Source organism: Labrus mixtus, chromosome 13 (assembly GCF_963584025.1).
Source record: "Labrus mixtus chromosome 13, fLabMix1.1, whole genome shotgun sequence".
NCBI lineage: Eukaryota > Metazoa > Chordata > Actinopteri > Labriformes > Labridae > Labrus > Labrus mixtus.
Window position 1 is genome coordinate 24970669 of NC_083624.1, and position 23048 is coordinate 24993716.

The 23048-nt window shown below is 39.6% G+C and overlaps 1 protein-coding gene across 2 annotated transcripts in view; it reads left to right on the forward strand.

The window, feature by feature from the left end:
* Positions 1-23048, forward strand: part of tanc1b (tetratricopeptide repeat, ankyrin repeat and coiled-coil containing 1b) — a 99611-nt gene that overhangs the window by 26949 nt on the left and 49614 nt on the right. For both annotated transcript variants that reach the window (XM_061054350.1, XM_061054351.1), the window contains exons 3-4: positions 6958-7164; positions 17371-17475. In XM_061054350.1, coding sequence (XP_060910333.1) covers positions 6958-7164; positions 17371-17475 — 312 coding nt within the window. The remainder of the gene's footprint in view (positions 1-6957; positions 7165-17370; positions 17476-23048) is intronic.

A 23048-nucleotide genomic window follows, 5' to 3' on the forward strand; every position in this document is an offset into this window, starting at 1 on the left:
TTCTTTGGAGGAATGCATTCCCTCACAAGGAGTGATGGATCACATTCCTTTGCACAGATTTTCCTTGAGAGGCGAAAGACACCATTCAGATGTATACCCATGAACAATGTTTCAAAGCATTTAACATTCATTATTAGTAATTTAGCATGCTGGGGGGGATGTTAAGGTCAGGCATGAAAAAGAAATGAATTGTAGTTGACTTCATTTGATGAGGATGGTCATTTTGTCTCATAACTGGAGTACAGTATAGGCTCTGCAGGATAACCATACATTACATAGTGTGATAAGGAAGAAGGATAAAGACAGAGAAGTAAAATGAATCATATAAAATATAATTGAAAGTAAGATATTGCATGTGGTTTCAAATTGAAGTACAGAGTTTCTAACTTTATGACATGACTGCATATGTTGGAAACGGTGAGATGGAACAGTGGTTGGAATAAACGTTTCACATTGACCTGCTCAGATAATGGATTTGTACTTTTAAGGTTTACTTTTCTGAATCAATGTCTTGAAATAATATTGAACCATCTTTATGGGTTGGGCATGTCCCAGTGGGCTCTGGCCCTTCTCTTTGATGAGGAGAAAAGAGCAGGCAAGGGACTGTAATCATTTTTACATCATCTTGGGGCACCACTGTATAATTAGAAAGGGTTGATTTCCTTGACCACAGCAGGGGCTGAAATTGCAGGCCTTGCCCCAAACAGGGTTTCGGAAAGAAACTGAAATAGCACTGGCACGGTTCTGTCCTTGTGTCCCTCTGCGTTATAAAGTGTCGGTCAGATGGCGGAGCAGTCACCATGACACACTGCAGCCAATCCACCGGCACGCGGACGGCAAACTTTTATGTGGCACCTCTTCTTTTCAGAACCAGCTACCAAAATTACAACTTTGTTATAATCTATTTAGCATGCAATATGGCTGAACCTGCATGACCACAACCTGATGTGACTGTAAGCCAACACTCCGCTGGCAGCTTTTACAGCTTGTGACCAATGTAGGCTTTAGGCACCACCAGTTTGGTCAAAATCTGTTAAGTATGGTTTTGAACCTATTAGGGACATCTGTGTCAAACTGCTATAGTTATCATGTCCAAAAACAGAACGTAAATAAAATCGCAATTGAATGTAAGCCCTAAAGTGTATTGATTCAGTTGTCAGGTTAAGTGCTGAGTCACCAGAATTTTGAACGAGTTTTACAAGGCAGAAAGGTAGCATTTCAGACAACTTTAAACTAAAGATGACTCTTCAAACCCCAACATATGGTCTTCATTCTGTGTATATAAGATATTTTTGGACATTTTCTTTTGCCTTCATTCAAGACAAATAGTTAGAGATGCATTGATTCACTTTTTTAAAGTTCTCATCTGGCTCCGTTACAGTTTAATGCTTCAACTTTTGTCTTGTTTGATGCGAACTGCCAGTTTTCTTGTTTTCAACACCAATCTACAGTAAAAGTCTGTCTGATGTCACCATCAGCTGTCATAGAACTGACTACTGTGCATGACATCTTTGTTTCCCACACAAATTACAACGTTCGACGTATGTACAGACAACGTAGCTGCCATCACAGACACAGTACACTGGTGTGCCACTCAAGGCAGATGCTCACTTACAAATTTTAAATTAGTTTATTCCTGCTATCACAGCAATTTTCCTGGTGCTTGTTAATGTTGTGGCCACATTTACGAACTGTTAAGTGTTGTGTGAAACACAGGCAGCTCAAGATGATATGCTTTCACCTAATTAGAAGTTACAATCATGGGGTTGGTCATGTATACTAAATGTAACTTTGGACATTGTTGAATATGTATATGATGTATAAGTAACACAATTGCAAGAAGTTATTTGTAAAATGTATTAAGAAAAGTGTTGCTCAACCTGTTCTCTGTCCACCTTTCCTTCTTCGACTCACAGTGTGTGTCAGAGCTGGTATCAGTCGGCTGGACCCAGTCAGTGTGTGATGAAAGTAGGAGGGGATTTAGACCGCATTTATCTGTTTTAATTTCCTTTTTTTTATCACAGTTTATATCACAGAAAGAAAGCATATTGCAATGTCTGTTTTTATCAATATTGTTCAGTCTTACCATAGAGCAATTTCAAGTTCAGTATCATGCCCACTGGCACTGCAATAGTGCATTAGGAACTAGAGATTGAATCCTCGATCTTCCAATTAGTGGACAACTTGTAAAATCTCAGAGCCATAGCTGCTAGATGCCATGGATCATGATGACCACTAAAACCCCGGTCCTCTGGTCTAACCAAAATTCTAAAATTCTAAATGGTCACTGTAGACCCCTGTGTGTCAGTATCAATGTGCATTGAGCAGTTCCCACTCAGGTCAGGAACACAGCAAGTCCAGAGGTTTTTCCACATCTGAAGGCATGCAGAGGTGTCATTGCAACCTTTCTGCTTCCTGTCTCTGGCATTCTTCTTTGTTTAGGAGCCCTTTAAAAAACAGAGCCGCTTTTATGTCCCCTGCGGCGAGGCGGAGGCATGGAGAAAATGGGTCTCTGTTTCTGATTAACCCGGCAGCCCAACAACACTCATTTCCCCTGAGGAGCAAGCCAGGATGCTAATATAGTAGTCTGCCTCTTGTATTTGAGTCTTCAGTGATTTCTGCAAACCTCTGGCTGCAGACAGGCGTCAGGGATAATCTGCTGCATGTCTTCCAGTGCAGCAGGGTCTTGAAAAGCTAATTGTCATTACTGTGGTTCACCACATCTGCAGTTCTGATTTAGCTGGGTCTGCTGACGTATGACCTGTGTTATTAGTAAGGTATTACATGTTATCTTGAGGTTGATAATTCTTACATTTTAATTTGTGGCAATGATGAGTGGGCAACTTTAATGCCACAGGACAGATTACTTTGCAGTTAGCCGGCTCCATGGTTGGAATGGTCTTTCCATGAAGGATGAGTGCTCCGTAAAGCAAAGCCATTTTTTCCATCTTGGGCTTGGATTTCACCCAGCAAACTAGTCACCAGGTTAAGTCATTTTCAAGTCTTGAACCAAGTCTTGTGAACTGACTGTTGGGCCTGTTAGAACAAAAAATGACAGTATCTGAAAGTTGAGACAGAAAAAATATACTGTAGGGAATATCCATTTTCTGTGTGGCAGCAGATCAAGTGAAATATAGCTATCTTGAAAGTATAAATGAGTGCGTTAAGAGCAATGTGACACCTTATGAGAAAGTTTCTCGCTCACATAGCCGGCAGACTTCTGAACAAATTAATATTATTACAATCCATTGCTACCAGCTTTACAGGTTTTTGTGTTTTATTGTTTGGTTTTAACATGGGAAAAAGCAAAGAAAACTTGCCGTCACTTTTGAAAGCATAATAAAAAGCAGATCTCCTCGGTTAGTTTAGTCAAGTATAGACAGGCAGGGAGGTTGTTAGCACAAATGGCAACTAAAGAGGCAAAAGTACTCCTGAGGGGTACAATGGAAATGTTTTCTCACAGGTGAGGTTTTCACCTTCAAGACATATTTTTGGATAAGAATCAGGCAGTGACACTGATATATATTTTTTCTCTTGATGTCTCAAGCTACTCAGAAGTAAAGCAATCTGAGCACAAGCAGCAACTCTAGATCTTACTTTCTTTACTTGTGATGTCACCACAAGTTGAAATGTAATTCTTACAGCTATCTCTTTCAGCCTTCTTATAACAACAACATCAGCACATTCTGCCTCAAGTTCCACCATTTGTACTTAATCATTAATCTTATGATATATTTGAGCCCAGGCAATTGGGGGCACTTGTTGTGAAAGTTGTGGTTAATCATGGTTGCAGCGAGTAGAGTATTGATTGAGCTCGTTGAGAGATACTCTATCATAAATAATTATCATCAAGGTACATCTAGACAGTGTGGTTAAGTGAATTACATGTTATCTTACCTCAGTGGTCAGTGACACAACCTTGTTTACTCCGCTAACTGGATGTCCTTCTCATGTGCACATACAGTGTGAGAAACGCTCAGTGGCCCATGACCCCGGGTTTAAATACATATTATGTGTCCCTGTGTTTTCCAGGATCAGCAGTCATCCCTGTTTGTGTCCCTGAAGAGACTTATCGCTGACATTTTTTTGGCATTGCATTCTGTGAAGTTGATTTTATGAACAACAGTCGTCTGTTACTGTAATTATTTGAGCTTAGTTGCATCATGAAACTGGAATACAACCTTGAATGAAATTTTTGATTGCAAAACCATACTGCAGGATGTGGGTGGTCAAAAATGTTACTATCAGAATGCCTTTCCCCCAGAATTTGCAAACGTTTGCTCAAATGTGAGGACATTTTTATTCCTAAGGGCATCGGTCTGTAAACTGGATCACATCTGATAATGTGTATTATGTGTATACAGAGTATGAACTGAGTTCTTGTTTGGCATCAATAAGACTCTTAATCAACCCCTGCTGGTAAACGCAAAGCTCAGCAAAGTCTAGAGTGAGGAATGATGTCAGTAAACTTCCTCTTATTGAGAAAAATAGAGCCTTCAGGTGAAAGCTGTACTGACTGGTCTGATAATATAATGCAACATTGAGCAGTAGAAGATGAAGCAGTATGGGCAGTGTATTGACAGCTTAGATAAACCATCTTAGGCAAGCTGAAGTATATGTATCACTGAGTTAGTATCCCATGTAAGGGTGGTACATGATATGACAGAAAGTATATATTTTCAAGCTTCGTTCCAATGAAGCAGGGAATCTGAGTTAGAGACCACTCTAGTTTATGCTGAAATCCTGATTTATACCTACCGTGTAAGCTGGTTTCTCTGCAAGCCTGTGGCACCTATCTGTGTAACATGGTTACATTCAGGGATGTGCTGGGACAGAAATTCAACCCGAGACTTTGACATGGAGAGGCCCTTATATTAAGTTGTGCCTATATTAAGTTGGTGCTTCATACCAAATATTTAGTTATTTCCGTGGAAACTATTATTTCATGAAATTCACCATTTGTAAACATTTAATCACCTCCTCACATTAGCATTGCTTTTGTTTGCTAACGCAGCCATGAAGTTTAAATACTCAAGACCAGTGTTTTCTTGTACTAACAACTGACTGAGTTCTAACACTGTTTGAGTATGAACTGTAAAGTTTATAGTGTTTTGAGACTACATGAGTTTTTGCCACTTTACCAATCATGTAGATAATTGGACCGTTGGAACCTCCACCATGGAAAACATCGATCAATTTAGCATATTTAGCTGCATCTTGTGCAGGCTTAGCGTCTAAGTTTCACAACTTCAGACGCCTGCAAACACTCTATCTTTGGTCATGATGAGCCCGCATGAGCCAATCAGATATCAATAACAAACAAAGATCAGTCCAAATTAGGAGGGGTCGCTCGTTGCCCCTCCCTAAAAGCTCCCGTTGGCCACCCCGCCCCTGGTTACATTAAATCCGTTTGAATACCCTTGGATGGAGCAAGTTCTATACTGTTATGTGAAAATATAGGTGGAAAGCGTGTCAGCCAGTTTTGCTTGGCTGCCCAAAAACTGTTTTAAAAAAGATATAAATGTGTACTCAAACTTTCCATCCTGTCAAAAGCAGGCAGCTTTTTACAGCAAAATCTATTCCAATGTTTCCTCTGAGGTTTTACATTCTGTGTGATCAGACTCTGGATGGTAGTAATAGAAAATGGTTTTGTACATTGTTTCAGTTGGTTCTCCTTCAAGGTTAGCCTGGTCATCTTAATTTATCCTGTTATTGCTGGTTCTGGCTTCTGTACTGTATAAGATTCAGTCCATAAAAAAACAAGATGTATGGCTAAGTAAGTAACTATAGTGACTGAAAACTGAAAACACCTCCAGTCAGAGGCTCTTGTGACTGATTTAGTTTGTTGATTTACTGTCAAACTCTTTATAACCTGTACTCACCTTTATTTTTAGGCCATCATTTATAGTGGAAGTGTCTTTATATATGTAAGGTAAAACCAAAAAAAGATAATAAAGTGATGTTAAAATATACATGAATCACATTCACGAAGTTCTTGCATTCTATAAAGATTCAAACAGGCATTATCAACACTCTTAAGCTCTATGTTTTATTTATTTGAACATTTCTGCTTTTGAAGAACTTAAGGTGCAGAGCCTGAAGAGCCCTGTGTTACATTGTGCTCATTCACAATGCAGATTATTGTGCATTTTATTCAAACAACACACACAAGTACTTTCTTCTAGAATTCTTAGAGTTAATAATGTCTTAACACAATAGCACTTCAATGAAAACAGGTTAAAAAGTCCACAGAGCTTCCCTGTCTACTCCCCTGAAAACTCTACATAAATAGCCTTCTAATTGAATTATAATAAACGTAAATGTGAATCTAAGAGCCGCTCGACTTCTGCTGCTCTAATTAACACCATCAGTCCTCCCCATTTCATTGCTATTATAGTTGCTAAGGTTAGTATTGAAATGTTCACTCTATTATCATACTTTATTGTTACTGCTACTACTACACATCTCACACTTTTACCTGTATTACTGGCAATGTAGCTATAAATATATTTCATTCTTTGTTGTTGTTGTTGTTCTGTTTGTCTCTATCCTTCTCCTTCTTTCTGTATCCGCATCTGCATCTATCACTTTCCAAGCCCAACACAGTTTTGTGGGGAGATGGCTAGTCAACATGAGTTTGGTTCTGCTTGAGGTTTCTGACTGTTAAAAGAAAGTTTTTCCTCGCAGCTGCTACTTTTCTAAATGATGCTTAGTGCTGCATCATGGTGGATTAAAGTTCGGTCTATGTTAATAATATCATTAAGGTAGTTTAGACCTGCACTTTGTAAAGTGTCTTGAGATAGCATTTATTATGAACTGGCACGATACAAATAAAGATGTATTGATTTTTTTGCTGCTGAAAGCTAATTTATACCTTCATATAAAAGGTATAAAGCCAGGTAAAGGTAAAGCTAAAGCCAGAGCTTTTCATAACAAACATGTGCTTCTATCCCACAGGCGATGTCCACAGCCACAGTGCCCAAAGGAGATTCCCACCTGAGGGAAACCCTCAACAGATGGGGCCCGGCAGCGGCCACCCTATCGTACCGGATGATGTTTTCAGATTAAGCCTTACAAAGGGAGTGTCCATGTCGCTTCCATCCTCACCTCTCCTGCCAAGACAGTCGTACATGATGCCTTTACGTACTGGCAAGAGATCCCCAGGTAATGTTTCCACTTACACTTAGTTTTTCTTTATTATTCCTTATCTTACTTCCTGTATTGCAGTTGATTTTTTGGCCCCAACATTACCATGAGTATTAAGACTAAATGTGCCGCTTTAACTTGTTTGGGTACAATATTTTAGTCTCAGAAGGGGAGCATCATTTGTCTCTGTGGGCTTTCACAGGATCATTGAACAAATGACAGCACTTTAGGGATGATAATTCACCATTGCCCATAAAACACTGATTTCAACTTAGAACACCATGTGATAAGTCAAGATATTTTGAGTAATTCTTGGAGAAATAGCAGTCACAATGGAGATGGGGCCACAAAGTGGTAATGAAAGCTAACCTAATTTTATTCCTCACAGTTAGTCTGTGAACTGACACCGGTTACAAGGAACTGCTCTTGTCTCTCTATCCTTGTGTTTGATCACCTTGTGTTGATGTCGAGGTCTCTACAAATGCACTGTGTGTTTATACTTTACCGACTAGTAATGGGTGTGTGTTTACACTGGATCTCATTGTCAGTCCTCCCAGACGCCTTCCATCCACCACATTGGTCACATGCTTGTCAGCAGCTGTGGGGTGCTTCAAAGTGGGGGGGATGCCTTTGTAGCTGAACTTGTTTCAACCTGAGTCTTTGTATTTTGGAGACTTGGCAAAGGGAAGAGAAATCCTTTAAGTGGTCATTGTGGCTCCACTCACATGTGGAAGTCATCTGTGGGGCTATGTAGCCTTTGTTTACAGTGGTAACAGCTTTGATCTGTTTAGTGTAAAGATGAGTTGTTGTGAAGGGGGAAGTGTGGTTTAAGCCTAATGAAAACTTTGTGTTGCACAAGTTCATATCTCTATTAAGAAATTGTCCTTTGGTTGTTCAAGTTCAGGTTTGTAATGTTTTGAAAAAGCTTGCTAATGGACTTCCACATTCTTATTCTATTGACATATTAGGATGGAGGTTTTGTTGCTTAACATCTGAACTCAGATTTCCTATTTCCTCTTCCACAACTCTCACATTATTCAAAATGTATTATTGGACTTGCAGGCTTGAAATTGGGACGCAGTACATTATGCAAATGTTCTGTGGAAGGCTGAATACATCATCACTAAGTCCCCAGTTCATAAAACAGGTAAAACAAAAGACAAATACAGTTTAAAATAGACAAGTTGAGTTTAATTTCCTCAGACGACACTCAAGTTAAAACTCTAAATCTATTCAGCTACCTCAAGTGAGACAGAGTTTGTGATGACTGTTTGAAACCTATAAAAGGTAGCGCTGATGGAATGTACTGTACATTTACAGACATAAAGGGAGGGACCAGAGAGGGAGATGAACTAAAGAAAAGACGGTGGGTTTGTGAAGGTGAAAAGGGCCCTCGAGACAGGGGATGGTGAACACTCATTAAAGGTATATTCCCACTTGAAGGGCTCTGAGGCATGGAAAAGTGGGGAAAAATGGACAGACAAAATAGGATGTCGTGGAGACAGCCACGGGAGAGACGGCTGGGGGATGGTCTCCTCCACTGTCCTCACAGGTATCTGTGAAAACCCGTCGGGGGAGAGTTCACACCTCAAGTTAATAAACACATACTGCAGGAAATGTCTCAGCTCTGCGATGAAAACAACATGGGTCATGGTGCTGTATTTTCTTTTCTCAGTGAGCCCAGGAAGCGAATGAGCATGCTCTACATCTACAATATGGAAAAGGAGAGATTGGAGATTTTCTGTTAGAACCAAATAAGACAGAGAGATTAGTTAATGTTATTTGCCACTGACTGCTGATATTATTGCTAACACAATTTTACCGTAAAAAGAGTAAAACATGTGTATCAGCTGATGCAGGATGGCATTTGGGATAAACATCCCCATAAGTGTTATTTTAAACCAGAAGTCCCATTGCATACATCACTTGAAAATCTTGCAAACTTTTTATGGAATTTGCAATAAGATCATTGATATAATTGCTATACCTTGTTACTCCAAATGTAAGTTCTAAAATATTTCTTTAAACCTTTCTTTTAGGTTTCTACATACTACATGTCTATACATATAGATACATTTTTATTCATTCAAAATGACCAAAAAAATGTCCTTTCTGTTCCTAGTTCTCTGTCTATGTAGCCACTTTGTACTACAACAACAACAACAACAACAACAACAACAACATCATCATTATTATATATTTAAATTTGGATCAACTGTATTATAAGGTACATCATTTTGACTCATTCTTTATTTCAATTGGATCGATTAAGTAAGTTGAAATCTATTTCATTGGTTGAGATGACAAAAACATTGTGTGATATTGTGTGACCACAACATTTACCTTAACGTCTTCTTAAACTGACAATACATTGTTTTTACAGCGTAGAAGGCTAGTCAGCAACTAGTTAAGTTGTAAACATATGTCATTCTATTGTATACTGTTTATTGATACAATACATCCATCATTGACTTCTTCCACACATCCATTTGTTCTCCTCCCCATCCATCCCTCACAGATGCCTTTAAGAGGAAGTGGTTTCACAGATTCCGAAAGCATTTTGTGGCTTGGCTTCATTTCCTGACACATAGGATAATCTATCGCAGTTTGGACGGCTCAGACTTAGTGGTTGTTCTTTTCATGCAAACTTCACAGGGGACAACAGAGAAACATTCAGTTAATTAGGAGTGTGACGGATGCATGAGCCGCAAAGTCCTGGTGGCGTTGAGTGCCGCAGCTTTGATCAGCTAAGCCCAGAGCTTAACCATGAAACACAGCACTCTGACATGTGTTGAACAGCACCTAGGCTTTATGGTCTTAATAGTTTACAGGCACCCTAAATGGTCAGGGAGGGGCATTTACTGCAGGAATGTTTCCTGAATGGATCCATCTTGTTTCAGCCAATACAGGGACAGAGGTCAGGTATTGAAAACTTGAACCTCAATCTTAAGTGGCTAGAGTTAAATTGATGACACAGTTAATGAGGTTTCAAGTCTTTTCTCCCCCCTGATGGTTAGAGACTCCCTGTGATCCAACTTTGAAAGTCTCCTGGGTATCTCCACAGTGACCTCGTCTGGTTGTTGTATGTTACTGTCCCACAGTGGCATGAAAACAAACTTCTGTTGCACCGTTTGTGCAAAGATGATCTTTTTGCAACTATTGAAAGAGCACTCAAGAAAAAGCATGCCTCCTTATAACCTTACAACCACACAATATATACATCCACTCTGCTTTCCTGTAGTATGAGCCCTGTAACAGCATGATTTGTATGGATCTGGTCAACATACTATAAATGAATGACTGTCTATACACTATAGACATCAGCAATTCAGATTGAATTACTGCAGTGTTAAATTTAATTTTCATTGGTATATCTGCAATGAGGCCATAGGGATATTGGCCTTTTGTAGGCTGTTGTGTGTATTTAAATGAGTTAAGTTAATTTTTATTTGATGGAAATTTTGGTTGCCGATGATTGAGTTTCTATTTTATTATTTATTGATTGATCAAGTGAGCAGGTCTACAAATCACCACCAGAGAGCAGAGTTGACTGTTCTCACTTGATTTTTGTCTGACAGTTGGGTGATGTCTCTGATAAATGATGACCAAACATTGCTTTGGACAATGATGTCCTTGTTTTCCTTTCTTTTGCTGCATTGTTAAATACAGATGAATTCAGAGGTTACAGCGTGCCATTAACTCATCAGTCCAAATCTCAGCAAAATCTCAAAATAACCTTAAATTAGAAATCTAGCTGTGATGGAAAAAGGCTGGCAGAAACAGAGGGCAGTGTGGTGCAGGTCAGCTTGAGGTGTGACTCAGGTCTGTTGGTTGCTGGTTGTTGTCTATGCACTCTTGAACCAAACATCAGTAACATCACATTAACATTTTCTCTTTTGCTCTCTTAGATGCAAATTGTATAAATGAGTATGAGCATGATGCATACTTTCTCTGATGTCACAATCACAACACAGGGACAAAGCAAGGCAATACAATAGTTAATTAATTACATTAGATTATCTTTGTTTCTTTCTCTCCCTCTTTCATCTTTTTTTTTTATTGTCATTATAGAGCTCTAATTTTTGACAAGCATACTGTCAGGTGTATCGTTGATTATCTCTCTTCACATTAACGCAGATAAAGAAGTGTGTCACTGAACTGAATCATAAAAAGTTACATGAGTGAGGGCTCCGAGGCAATTGTCTTTCAGCCGTTATTATTTGATCATAGTATCAGAAATTGGCTCAACCCCTTTTTGAGAAGAATTTTAAAAAAGCATAATTTTTTCCTGTCATCATTGCAAGTTGATGGATCTGGTAATGCTCCCGTCTTTGGACAGCAGGATTTAAACACACAAAGTCAATGTGGAAGCAAATAAGATTCCGACTAATAACAATGATCTGATACCGTGATCCGTAAGGTGCTTGTCTCCTCTTTATCTCTGTTTAGTGGTAGCAGCTGATTTCTGACCCAAAGCACGTGGAAAGCCATACTGTAGTGGTTGGCTGTGTGGACCACTGAACAGTCATTGCGTGTGTTTTTGTTGTGGTTATAAAGCAGTGTCTGTTTTCTTGGAGACTTTTTTTTTTTTTTTCTGGAGCAGAGGTTAAATCTTCACAGGATGTTATCACAGCGGGCCACACTAAACAACACAGTAGATCATTTAGTTGAACACTGGAGGATTTCTCCATGGATTTATGTGTTTTCGTTAAGCCTCATAGTTTTATTGCAGTCATTAACTGCATGTACAAGTTCAAGGACAGTGTCTGCTTAAACTGAAACCCCTTCCAGAAGAATAGAAATATTTAAAAAAATGTAATTGCTTCTCACTGTAACTAATTATCTATATTAATTTCCAGCTAAACACTTTATTTCTTCACACAATATACATAAGTCTTTCTAAATCAAAGGTAGATTTAAAGTGTCGTTTTACATTACAGGTTTGAGCTATCAGTACAACCTTCTTTCACTTATGTTCACTGTACATTTTCTTCCACATTGCCAGATGAGTGCAATTTATTTTGCAGTTCTGTCAAGAGGAGAGAAACTCTCTTCAAAGCCAGTTGTAGCCCCTTTGAGGTGAGCTCTCCTGAAGTTAACTCTGGGGGTATTGACAGTAACCAGACAGCCCTAAGGGAATATTGATGCCTTTCTGAGAGCTCAGCTGTAAAAGGGCTTGTGATGCGGCAGGAACCCTTTGAAAGGTTCCTCTGATGAGCTGCGCCCTGTGAAAAGTTCTATCTAGCTCTCCACTCCACTGCTCTTCCCTACACCCCGGCTTTGGCTCCTTATCACATCCAATCCCCCTTTTCATCTGCAGAGGAATCCCAACTCACCTACTGCCTAAGAGACCAACTCTGAATAAACTGCCACTGCTTCTTCAGTCAGCCAGTCAGTCAGTCAGTCAGTCAGCTCGTATGATCTGGTGGTGTATCGTTCTAGATTGTAAATTACTATGGAAAAGTAACATCATCATTGCTTAAGTTATTAGTTTTACCTCTTGGATTTGTGTGACTGTGTGCAGACTCAGAGTTGAGTGCAATACATAATTCATGCCAGTCCTCGAAACAGCATGCGTGAAATTAGAAGAGAGTATTAAACATAGTGTTTCACAAAGATTACAAGTCTCTCCTGGTGGTAGAAGAGAGAGAAATAATGATATGTCAGGCTGTGAATAGGGAATGAATCATAAATTAGCATTTGTATTTTAAGTTCACAAAGCACCATGCCTGTATAACTGTCTCAGCTAGTTTGCATCCATAATGGAGAAGAAACAGAACACTTGGGGCAGATATTTCAAGACCAAGAATATCTAATGCTGCAAGATGTTCAATAGATAACACTCAGCCCTGGAACCAAAGGAATCTGCGAGCTCATATTTTATTTGCTCTGGTACCTGTCCACTCAGAGAGAATTCCATCCCGTTTGATTCAGGTCAGGCATATCACAACCGTTACACAAAGCTTAATATTAGTAGGTTTAGGCAGGTTTAGTGGCTGTTGAGGTTTAAACAACAGAATGACTCTCAGTACTGCTGTACTTCTGAAATTCACCATATGTGACATATGTTTTCTCAAAAAAACAACAACTATCCATCTACATCAGTGCATTGATGAAAAGATCAGCAATCAAGCAACACTGATGTAAATCATAAATGTGTGTCCATATTATCTGCAAAATATATGCGTCTTTTGTTGAAATTCCCATGACAAGGCATAAGGTAAGGGTCAGTCAATGTTCCCACACTGCCCTGATTATGTTTAAACTTTTTTTACACTGTTTCACATCCGTCACAGGCCCTTAAATTAACTTAATTCACATTACATCATGGCAGACTTTGTGTGTCATCATTGATTGTATCGTTGTCCAGATAGTGGATATTTCTTATGAAGATGAAACTTGTGATTCACACTGAATTAGATTGTGTCATATACAGAAACTAAGTATGTATTATATTGAGATGGAATCAGTACAGGTCTTTAGAACTAGCTTCCTAGCAGCCTGTGATGTCACAGGTTTCATTGTTTGGTTACAATGTTTTAAGGATCCAGGGACATGGGGGTCTGCACCCGAACATAATGCCCATTGGAAATCAAGAATTACTGAGTATTGACATGCTGCAATTTTTTTTTTTTTTTTGCCAGAATATTTTACTTTTCCCTTTTGAGTTGAAGAAGGGCATTTTGGATCATAATGGGGGCTGTTGTGAGACTGCTTTCAGACTCTTTGCTGCACAAAGCAGACACACTGTCTTATTGAAAAGTTTAAATGTGAAGAAGTCAGAGTCCATCATGAAGAATGCTGGGAAATCTCCTTGATCACTACTCAACCATGAACAATCCTCTCTTTCTCTAGCTTTGAAAAACGCTGTAAGTTTTTGGTTCTAGGTATTCTTCTGTTTGGGTGTGTGTGTGTATGTGTGTATGTATGTGTGTATGTGCCTGCTGATTGATGGCTCGCTGGTCATGGATTCCTGAAGCTCGCTGTGAATATCTGTGAGCAGCTTGCCTGGCTACTTTACCCCAGAGAGACTTTTTTGGTCTGTTTTTTTCAAACAATCTCTTCCTCTGCCTTCAGTTTGTTTGCTTTCTGACCTTATCTATAAATGTGTAGTATTTTCTTTGATACACATTAACACATGTTAAAGCTACATAATGAGTCAGACACTGGTGTTTTCTGCTTGAATAACATGAAGTAAGGGAGAAGGTAATCCGCAAATTAGTAAACTGAAACTTGATATGGCATTTTTTACGTCTTCTAAACTATTTGACTCTCATCACACATATCAGCAGATTTAATAGTTTACCTCATTTTAACATAGCAAAAGATACAAAAATAAAGCAAACGTAAACTAAAACTGATATAATAAATGAAGGATGAAGTGCTGAATGTTGCAAATAAATTCAGCATGATTTGTAGGAGCCTTCTACTCTTTATCATCTTGATATTTTTCTTTCTTTCTTTTTTCAAAACAAACAGCTCTATGAATCAACCCTTCAGCTTTGCTTTGCTTTCATGAGCTCTTGCCTGTTTTTGTATCACACCAGATTGAGATATTTCTCATTGTCCTCTCTGCATGGGGTTTGTCCATGATAGTGGGACTTAATGCATTTTAATTGGTTAGTGTGTGGCTGTGACATAACATTTTGAGATGTCTTTGATACTATGTTGATTTTTTTGTGGAATAGCCCGACATTCACTCCTCACATCAAACTTGGTGATAATTTTGCACATATTTAATTGCTTTGCTTAATTGCTAATTGTTTACAAATGATCATTCTTGTGAATGTATTTACATTCAGGATACTGCCTTCAAAGTGTGATGAAAGTGAGAGCACATTTCTTCACTCTCTCTCTCTCTCTCTCTCTAACATCGTCCTTCAAGGGTCACATGTCAGCCACTTTCATCTCTGCGACCTTTTCATGCCTGTTATAAACTGCAATTGCTCGTTCCTCAGTGCTTCCATCTTGAAGGCCATGGCGGTAATGACACCCTGTTAAATCTTGAGATGAGATTTTGAATGGCAAAGAAACCCCTGCATGGCTTCGTCTGTCATGTCCTGACACTGACATCAGAGTCTTGCAGAAGGACTCTTTGCCTGTATTATCAGCCCTCAGATGTGGCCCAAAATTACCCTTGATAGCTTGCCTCATGTTTTCTATTTTATGTGTGGATCCTGTGTTCCTCTTGGCCCTCTGTGTAAACCGAATCTGAACTTCAGCATACGGTTTAAATTACTTTAGCCCCCCCCCCCCCCCCCCCCCCCCCCGTTGTGTTTAGATGAATACACTCTAATGGAACATATTTGGTGGTGCACTACCTGAACTAAGTGTGTATCCCACAGAGCCCTCTCTGTCTCTGTAGTTCTGCTTTAATTGGTGCCGCGTGACTCCTGGTTAATAGGTTCTGCCTGACCATCCACAGCTGAATGCAGACTTCAGCTTTTGTAGAGGCTTCTCTGAATCACCTCCCTTCTGGTTGATATCTTATCAATACATACAAATCTCACATGAGATGAGATTGTTTGCATCATCATTAGCTGTAAACTTTTTTTTCACAAAGTCTTCTGGTTCCCTGCTCCTCTGACTGACAGCTACATATGACTTTGGGATTTTTACTTGGAGTTCTTTACTTGCATATAAATAATGATTGCTAGCATACAGGAAAACTGTCTAATTACAGATACAGAAGATGTCTGCAGGTATCAAAAGCAATGTTCCTCACAATGCATTTCAGCTTGCATATCCATAGATGGCACTGTGCGTCAAGCTGGCTTAGGTTTGTTGCAATGACATTTCCAGATCATTTCCTCTAGCATAGCTGCTGCTCAAACTCCCCCCTGTACCCCCTCCATAACCTCCACTATTTGTATCCGTAACCAAGATATAACAGCTGTGGTTGCAAAACAAAATGCTCAATCTGATTAAGGGATTTTTTCCTCTCTTGGGGTGGGAGTGACTAGTTATCAAATGTGGTAATAGGAAATGGCTATCTCCGCTCCCCCATCTAATCTTTATGTTATGACTGGGGTTACACATACAGGCATCTGATAACAGGGGTCTGAAGGAGGAGGAGGTCTGGACTGGGTTACAGTAGGTCATTTTGGATATGCTTGTAGGAATGGTGGAACAGGAGGCATGTTGTTGCCATTCTCTGTGGATTTATGGACCTAAATTATACAGTGACATCCTGTTTTTATGCCATTTCCTGCAGTTTCATTTTTTCTATTGTTTCTGACTCTGGGATTTATTTCTTTATTACACAAGCAAATGTGGGATTGAAGAAGAGAATTCAAAATGTGCACAGCAAAGTTTCATGGGAGATGTTTGTCCCAGGGCTTAATATTTAGTCTAGTGGCTTTGCTGGATCTCCTGCAGATATAAACAATGATATTGCCACTCTAGGGGAAGATTAGTAGGCTTTTGCTACCACTCAATGAAACTTTTTGCTTGTACTACTTAAGGCAGATAAGACACAGTTTTATAGAATGGTGGAGACAACAGGGGAAAAGAAATGTTGCACCATAGAAGGCTGAGTATGTGATAAAGTTCAGTGCAGTGAGCAAGCATTCTGCTCGTCGCTGTGGGATTTTCTAATTCTGTCACAGGGTGAGCAGAAGGAACAGAGCAGCCAGCTAACCTCGACTTCTTACTAAAGGCATAAAGGCGGTCCTCAGAGGACTCTACCGCTGTCCCAGATTCATCATCTGACTTGCACAAGGACGCCTGGACTTCATGTAGCCGTATGTTTATTTGGAGGGTTTAACACTCATTTCTGAAGTTCAAAAAGGGGCTAATTGTCATTGTTTCCTGCTTCCTCCAGTTTACATTCCCAGAGCCGGTGAGCTACGTTTTACTGGGAGTCTCCAGCCATGCAGACAATATTCTGGGTTGTCAGACAGAACGGAGCTGCTATCAGCGCAGAGAGTTGCCTGAGAGAGTGTGTGTTTGTGTGTGCCAGTGGGTTTATGTGAGCTACAGAGTGCAGCCAAGCCTGTCCAACTAAGACACCAGCGCCTCTCATCTCTAGTCCCATCTGGAACACGTTAATCCAGCAAGAACTCTCTCTCTCTCTCTCTGTTTCTCCACTTTTTCTCCTCTTTTGCATTTATTTTCTCTCTCTCTCTCTCTCTCTCTCTCTTACTCTCTCTCACTCTCTCTCTCTCTCTCTCTCTCTCTCTCTCTCTCTCTCTCTCTCCCTGCATCTTCGATTCGTGCTAGCAGGTCCAGTCAGGAAGCCTAAATATGTTGAGAGTCCTCGCGTTCCCTCCGATGCCATCGTGTCAGCGCTGAGGAAGGTGGCTGATAACAAGGAGTCCTCCCACAATGGTGAGTTTTGCTTTACATTCACTCGTCTGGTTAAATGCTGATGTTTTCGGAGTAACCTAAAAAAAAAACAGGCGAAAGAATGCGAAACATAAAAGTTGTCTGCTTGAATTCACAACTTCTTATTCATACTGTGATCACTCTTCATAGCGTGATGTAGGTTTTGTCCATGCGGTCAGGAAAAGGTCTGTGTAACCTAAGGATAACATGAGTTCCTGCATGAATGATCCATGCTAGAATGAGGTCATTTCAGCAGTGTTCCTTCGAGTAACCTCTTGTACAAACACACAACAGTGCCATGTTTATTTTAAAGTGTTTGTTTGGATTACAGAGGAGCCAGTTGGAGACATTGTCTGCCCAAAGCTCAGGATTTGTTTCATGTAAATGTAATGAAGACAAAACCTTAAATGTCCCAGTAATTGGACATGTTATGAGTGTTTTTTGTGTTTCCACATTTCCAGGAGGTGTGCTTTTAGTGTTATTGCTAACTATTCTCTGCTGTGTTGGGCGTTGTGTGTTTGTTTGTGTTGGGGTAATGTTCCACTAAGTGGTCTGTTTTGGTTTCCAGCAGAGCAGTGCAGGCTCAAATTCCTGCCATAGGCTTAAGTGGAGTTGTAGGATGATATCTTTAGCAAAAGACAACACAGAAAGTAGTGCCCTCTGACTGGACATGGCTCACATACGCAGACAGTAGTAGCGCAGCACAGTCACTGTTGACTGTTACATACCAATCCACGAGGGTGTGTCTGACATTCAGCTGGCACACAGCGCTGCCTCGGCTCAGAGCGGGCTACCGGCAGATTGCAGACGCCAGATAAATGTTATCTCATGACAGCTGGTGTGCTGGCACTGTGAGAAAACTAATTGTATTCGCTATTTAATTCAACAAGTGATGAGGAAACTGGTTAGGATTTCCTTTAAGAGAAATGTATCTCGATAAGCAGAGTTGTTGTTAAGTCATGGAACACAAGTATGGTCAACATCTCTCTGTTTTCGGTTACCCCCTCCCCTAACTTTTTAAAACTATTTCACTTCATCTGCTCCGCGTCCTTTTCTGATTACAGCGTGATGTATTTTGTTTCTGGTGACAGCGCTGTCTAGACGAGTGATGTCATCCATATATCTGTTTGTAGTGTATATTTTGAATACACATCTGACGCTACTAAATATCCTACAATTAAATCAGCCTGTTAGGGGTTCACTTTGGCGGCACTTCATTCACTTTAAACTGTTTCTTGGTGTGAAATCATTTGATTAAGATTTTTATTTGGGCAGTCCCAACGTCTCACTACTTTGCTTTTCTATCCCGTGTTACACAGCCCTGCAGGCTCATGCCCTTACACAGGCATTAAAGTGGCATCTCTCAATACTAATTAGGAACAACCGATGTGAGTTTTCAGCTTGCGAGGACATGGCATTCATCAATTTAAGAACACAGATGTGAAGAATTCTGCAGTTACTTATGAAGATGTTGCATGAATTAAGCCCATTGTTTTAAAGATCACCTAAAAGCAAGTTGAAAATACAAACATTAACATATGAATTCACTGAGTCTTTCTGTAGCTCTTCCTCCCTAATATAAAAGAAAAACTAAATCATGTTTCAGGTAGTTTAGGTGATGTAAACAGAGAAACTTGTGTACAAGGACTGTTGTTGTCTTTGCTTTAACCTTTTGTACTCAGCAGCCTCTTCTCTAGTTTTTTTTCCAGGCTAAAATTACTCTTCAGGGGATATAAACAGCCTCGCTGTCTCAGAAGTATGAGACTGATCTGCTGATCAAGCCTACAAAGAATATCTTAGCTACCACTAAAAAATATCCAACTATCCAACTTCATTAGTCTCATACTAAAGAGTTCAAAGTCACTCTCTCCTTGAAGAGCTTCAGGCATTTTAGAAATGTTAGTTTATTTTGCAGCTTTTCTTGGTAACTTGTGCATGATCTTAAACATTGACATGATGACTCCCACAGAACTGAAGTAATAAACCATCTGTGTTTAGAGGCACACAACTGCTGACATGTGTCATTTCAGCCGTGTACATGTTTTCTTCAAGCTAGAGAATAAGTTTGAAGCATCTTTGTACCTCCTTTCTCTTACAGCTAGATTTAGCAGGTAAAAAGTTTACTGCTGAGAAATTCCAGGAATGAGCTAACTCACTCAACTTATTATGTTCAATTAGGTGCTATATAAATTCTAGACTAATGATTGCTAATTGTAATTGCCCAGCTGTATAGCATGATGAGGCCCCATGCACAGCTGAGAGTACAGACACTCATGCCATGCCTCTTTTTCTCTCCCACATGGACAAATGAACACATGTAGAATAAGAGTTCTATTTGTAACTGGGTTAATTTGCATGAATGTGCGTTACATGGCAGTGTGACAAGGACATATCCAGTGCTCTTTTGTCAACAAAGAAAGCATCTTTCCGCCTCTGTTATCTTCTGCTTCAAAGAGGGTAAACAATGCGTCTTCTTTTGTGAACTGCTGATACGGGACAAGATGGTTGTTCGACATTGCAGCTTTTGTAACAAGGTCAGCATCGGTGAGGAATGTTGATACAGTGACAGAAGAATCGGAGACGGAAAATGTTGCAGCATGAGAACTGTGTGACCTTCAGGCTCTGAATAAAGTGAGGTCTGAGGAGTTGTAAAGAGGGTTTTTGTTGGGTGTTGTGCTGAAGGATGACTTTTCTTGAACTCCAAAAAAACATGCATCAAATAGTCACTCACTGTGCAAAGTGAGGCTTCTTGTTGTATTTTAAGCAGTGCACACATGGTTTGTCTTTTATTGGTAAAGCCTTTTTTTTAATATAAAAACTACGCAGGATCATTTTTTTGTGTTTCATTATGATAATCCACAGATACGATTTGAGCTTGCATGTGGAGGTTTGTTTGTATTAGTTTTGTTTTTTGCACTTTCATCCACCACTGATCCCTGTTGTGGACATTCAAGATGGGCTGTAGGCTAAGAAAGGAAACATGCGTTTGACCTGCAGAGGTTTCCTCTCACATTGCACGTCTTTGAGGAAGGATAGGGTTTCTTATGCACGTGTGTCAATGCAATGTGTACTCTTATTTCATCTGTGTCCACAAGTACATCTATGTTTGTTTATGTATATGTGTGTGTTTGCATGCATGAGCGCCTTTGCAACAGGCGGCCAAAAGTCCGCCTGTCGAAATTGTTTCAGCTGTGGTCACAGACCTCTGTCCCTGTCATTCAAGACTGAACCTCAGGTCCCGTCCTCTCGCACAATTATGTCGCTCTCTCATAACCCCCCCATGTTACAACTCCCGGGCAAGGGGCCAAGCTCTTACCACCTGTTTCATCATGTACTGATTATCTTGTCAATGCTGAAACTATGGTGTAGTATGGCTTTCACTTCTCTGCTGTTACTAAGTAGTTAGACTAATTACCACTCATTTGTTAACACCTTTCAGTGACCATGTTACCATTTGTGCTACAGTTTTGTTTCATGGCACACTTTAATTTGACTTTAATTTGAAGAAATAACAGTTAAAAAATTTACATAGCAATGATATCACACAGTGCACACATTAACTCCAGATTGGAAAAACATGTCATCAAGGAGAAGTAATATGATGCAACATCTGACAGCACAGGTGGCAGGAAGCTGCATGTCAGAAATATGACTACACATTTTTTAAAACCATGATGTCACTTTTGACACATTTTACTCACATTTGAATTTGCACACAGCTAAAACAGTAGAGAATAGTTTAATTTATTTGGTATATTGTATTGACAAAGTCAGACAGGAAGACTCAGAAGATTGCGCTTCATGTGTAGTTCAATGCAGTCTGTCAGAAATGCAAACAGCAGTATTACCAACTGGCTGTGATTTTTGTACCATTCATAAAGACTCCAGGCCTATTGTATAATCAAGACCCATTGTAACCTGCTCGATGGTACAAAGGCACCCTTCATTCACCATAAGGGAAAGGGGTGACTTTGCTACAGCAGTGATAAATAGACTATGATTTATTTTTTGGCTGTATTGAAGCTGTGATTCTGTCTGGTTTCTATTGGATACATTTTCTCATGCAGTCTTTATTTTTCTTTGTTTGATGCAAAAGTGTTTTAATCTGTCCTAAAGAAGCTTTAGTTCGTTTAGTCAAATCATTAATGTTGTACTGTGCCAACAGTAACATCAACAATCAAAACAGCCAGATGTCATTTTAAAGGAATAGGTTTTCAACAGTTTACCTTTGTACGCTGCAAAGTCTCATTGGACACTTATCTGTGCTCGGAGTGAGGATATTTGTGGTTCCCACATTGGAATGTGCAATAAGAGCACTTAAAGTGCTTCGGGGGGCACGTCACCTCGTACCTCTCGACTTAAACAGGGGAGCAGGATGCATGTTCTCATCGAGGGTTCATTAAACAGGCTTCACTGTTGTGGTAATGAAACTCCAGCTGCTAATGAGCACCGGCTGGATTGTTTTCTCGGCAGGGAGAGAGCAAAGACAGCTCTCTGGAGCCAGTCTGTTCATAGTGTCCCCCCACCTTCTCTCCATCCTTCTTCTGCTCCTCCTTCTTCCGTCTTCATTCTTTTACAATATCACTGCACAGCACGGCTACTATTTCACACCTGCTCATAAACCTCCAAAGGCAGCAGATAACCTTTTTTGTCTCCATATGCTGTAGGGTTACTGGAAGAATGAAAAGTGGTCCCAATAACGTACTGTCTGTAGCGCAAGCTAGATTTACTTTATACTTTAACTGTCTTCTATCCAGATATATTCAAATACTAGGTGTATAGCCTAAGATTCTGTTTCCCTTTCCTGCAACAGTTTTATTATACCCCCTTCCACATCACAAGTACTTTCCCTTCCATTGTGAAATCAGGAACTGATTCGTGAGGTTTGCTGTATTGCCTAAGGTTTAAAGAACAAGTTTTGCGGGGATCAGTTGATAAACTGTTTTAATCTAGTGCTATGAGAGCAATGCTGTTGAGAACACTTGATGGTAGATGGCATATTATTCCTGAATATAACCAGCTTTGTTCACTCGTCGTCTCTCTCAGACTTCTTGGAGGAGTCTTGTGCATGTATGAAAATGCCATATGCCTCCTTGAATCCAAGCTCCTTCACATTTTGCATTTTATTTTTTAAATCCATGAGAGGTTTCAGGCATTGTTCTAGGGCATAGTTACCTTTTAAATTTCAGAATTACAAAAATAATTTATTTGAGTAATAAACTCCTGTTTTAAGCATCCATGTAATGGTGAAACTGTCTTAATGATCTTCTTTCTGTACTGCCCATTCTGTACAGTTATCACACACCACTTCTCAACAGTACATGGATACAGTGTATTTTTATATGTATTCATATGTAACAGATAATGTAAAGATAGATAGATCATGTGAAGGTCTTGCTCACCCTGTAGGGGTTTCTCTGCAGTAGCAACCCGCTTTCTTTACATCAGCCTGTTTATTACACAGAAACTTAGAAAATCAGTAATTAATCAATAACAAAAATTGATTTTAAAATTGTTTTATTGATTTTAAAATCAATTATTTCTCCCACTTAACAAAGAGTCCATTTAAATCTTCT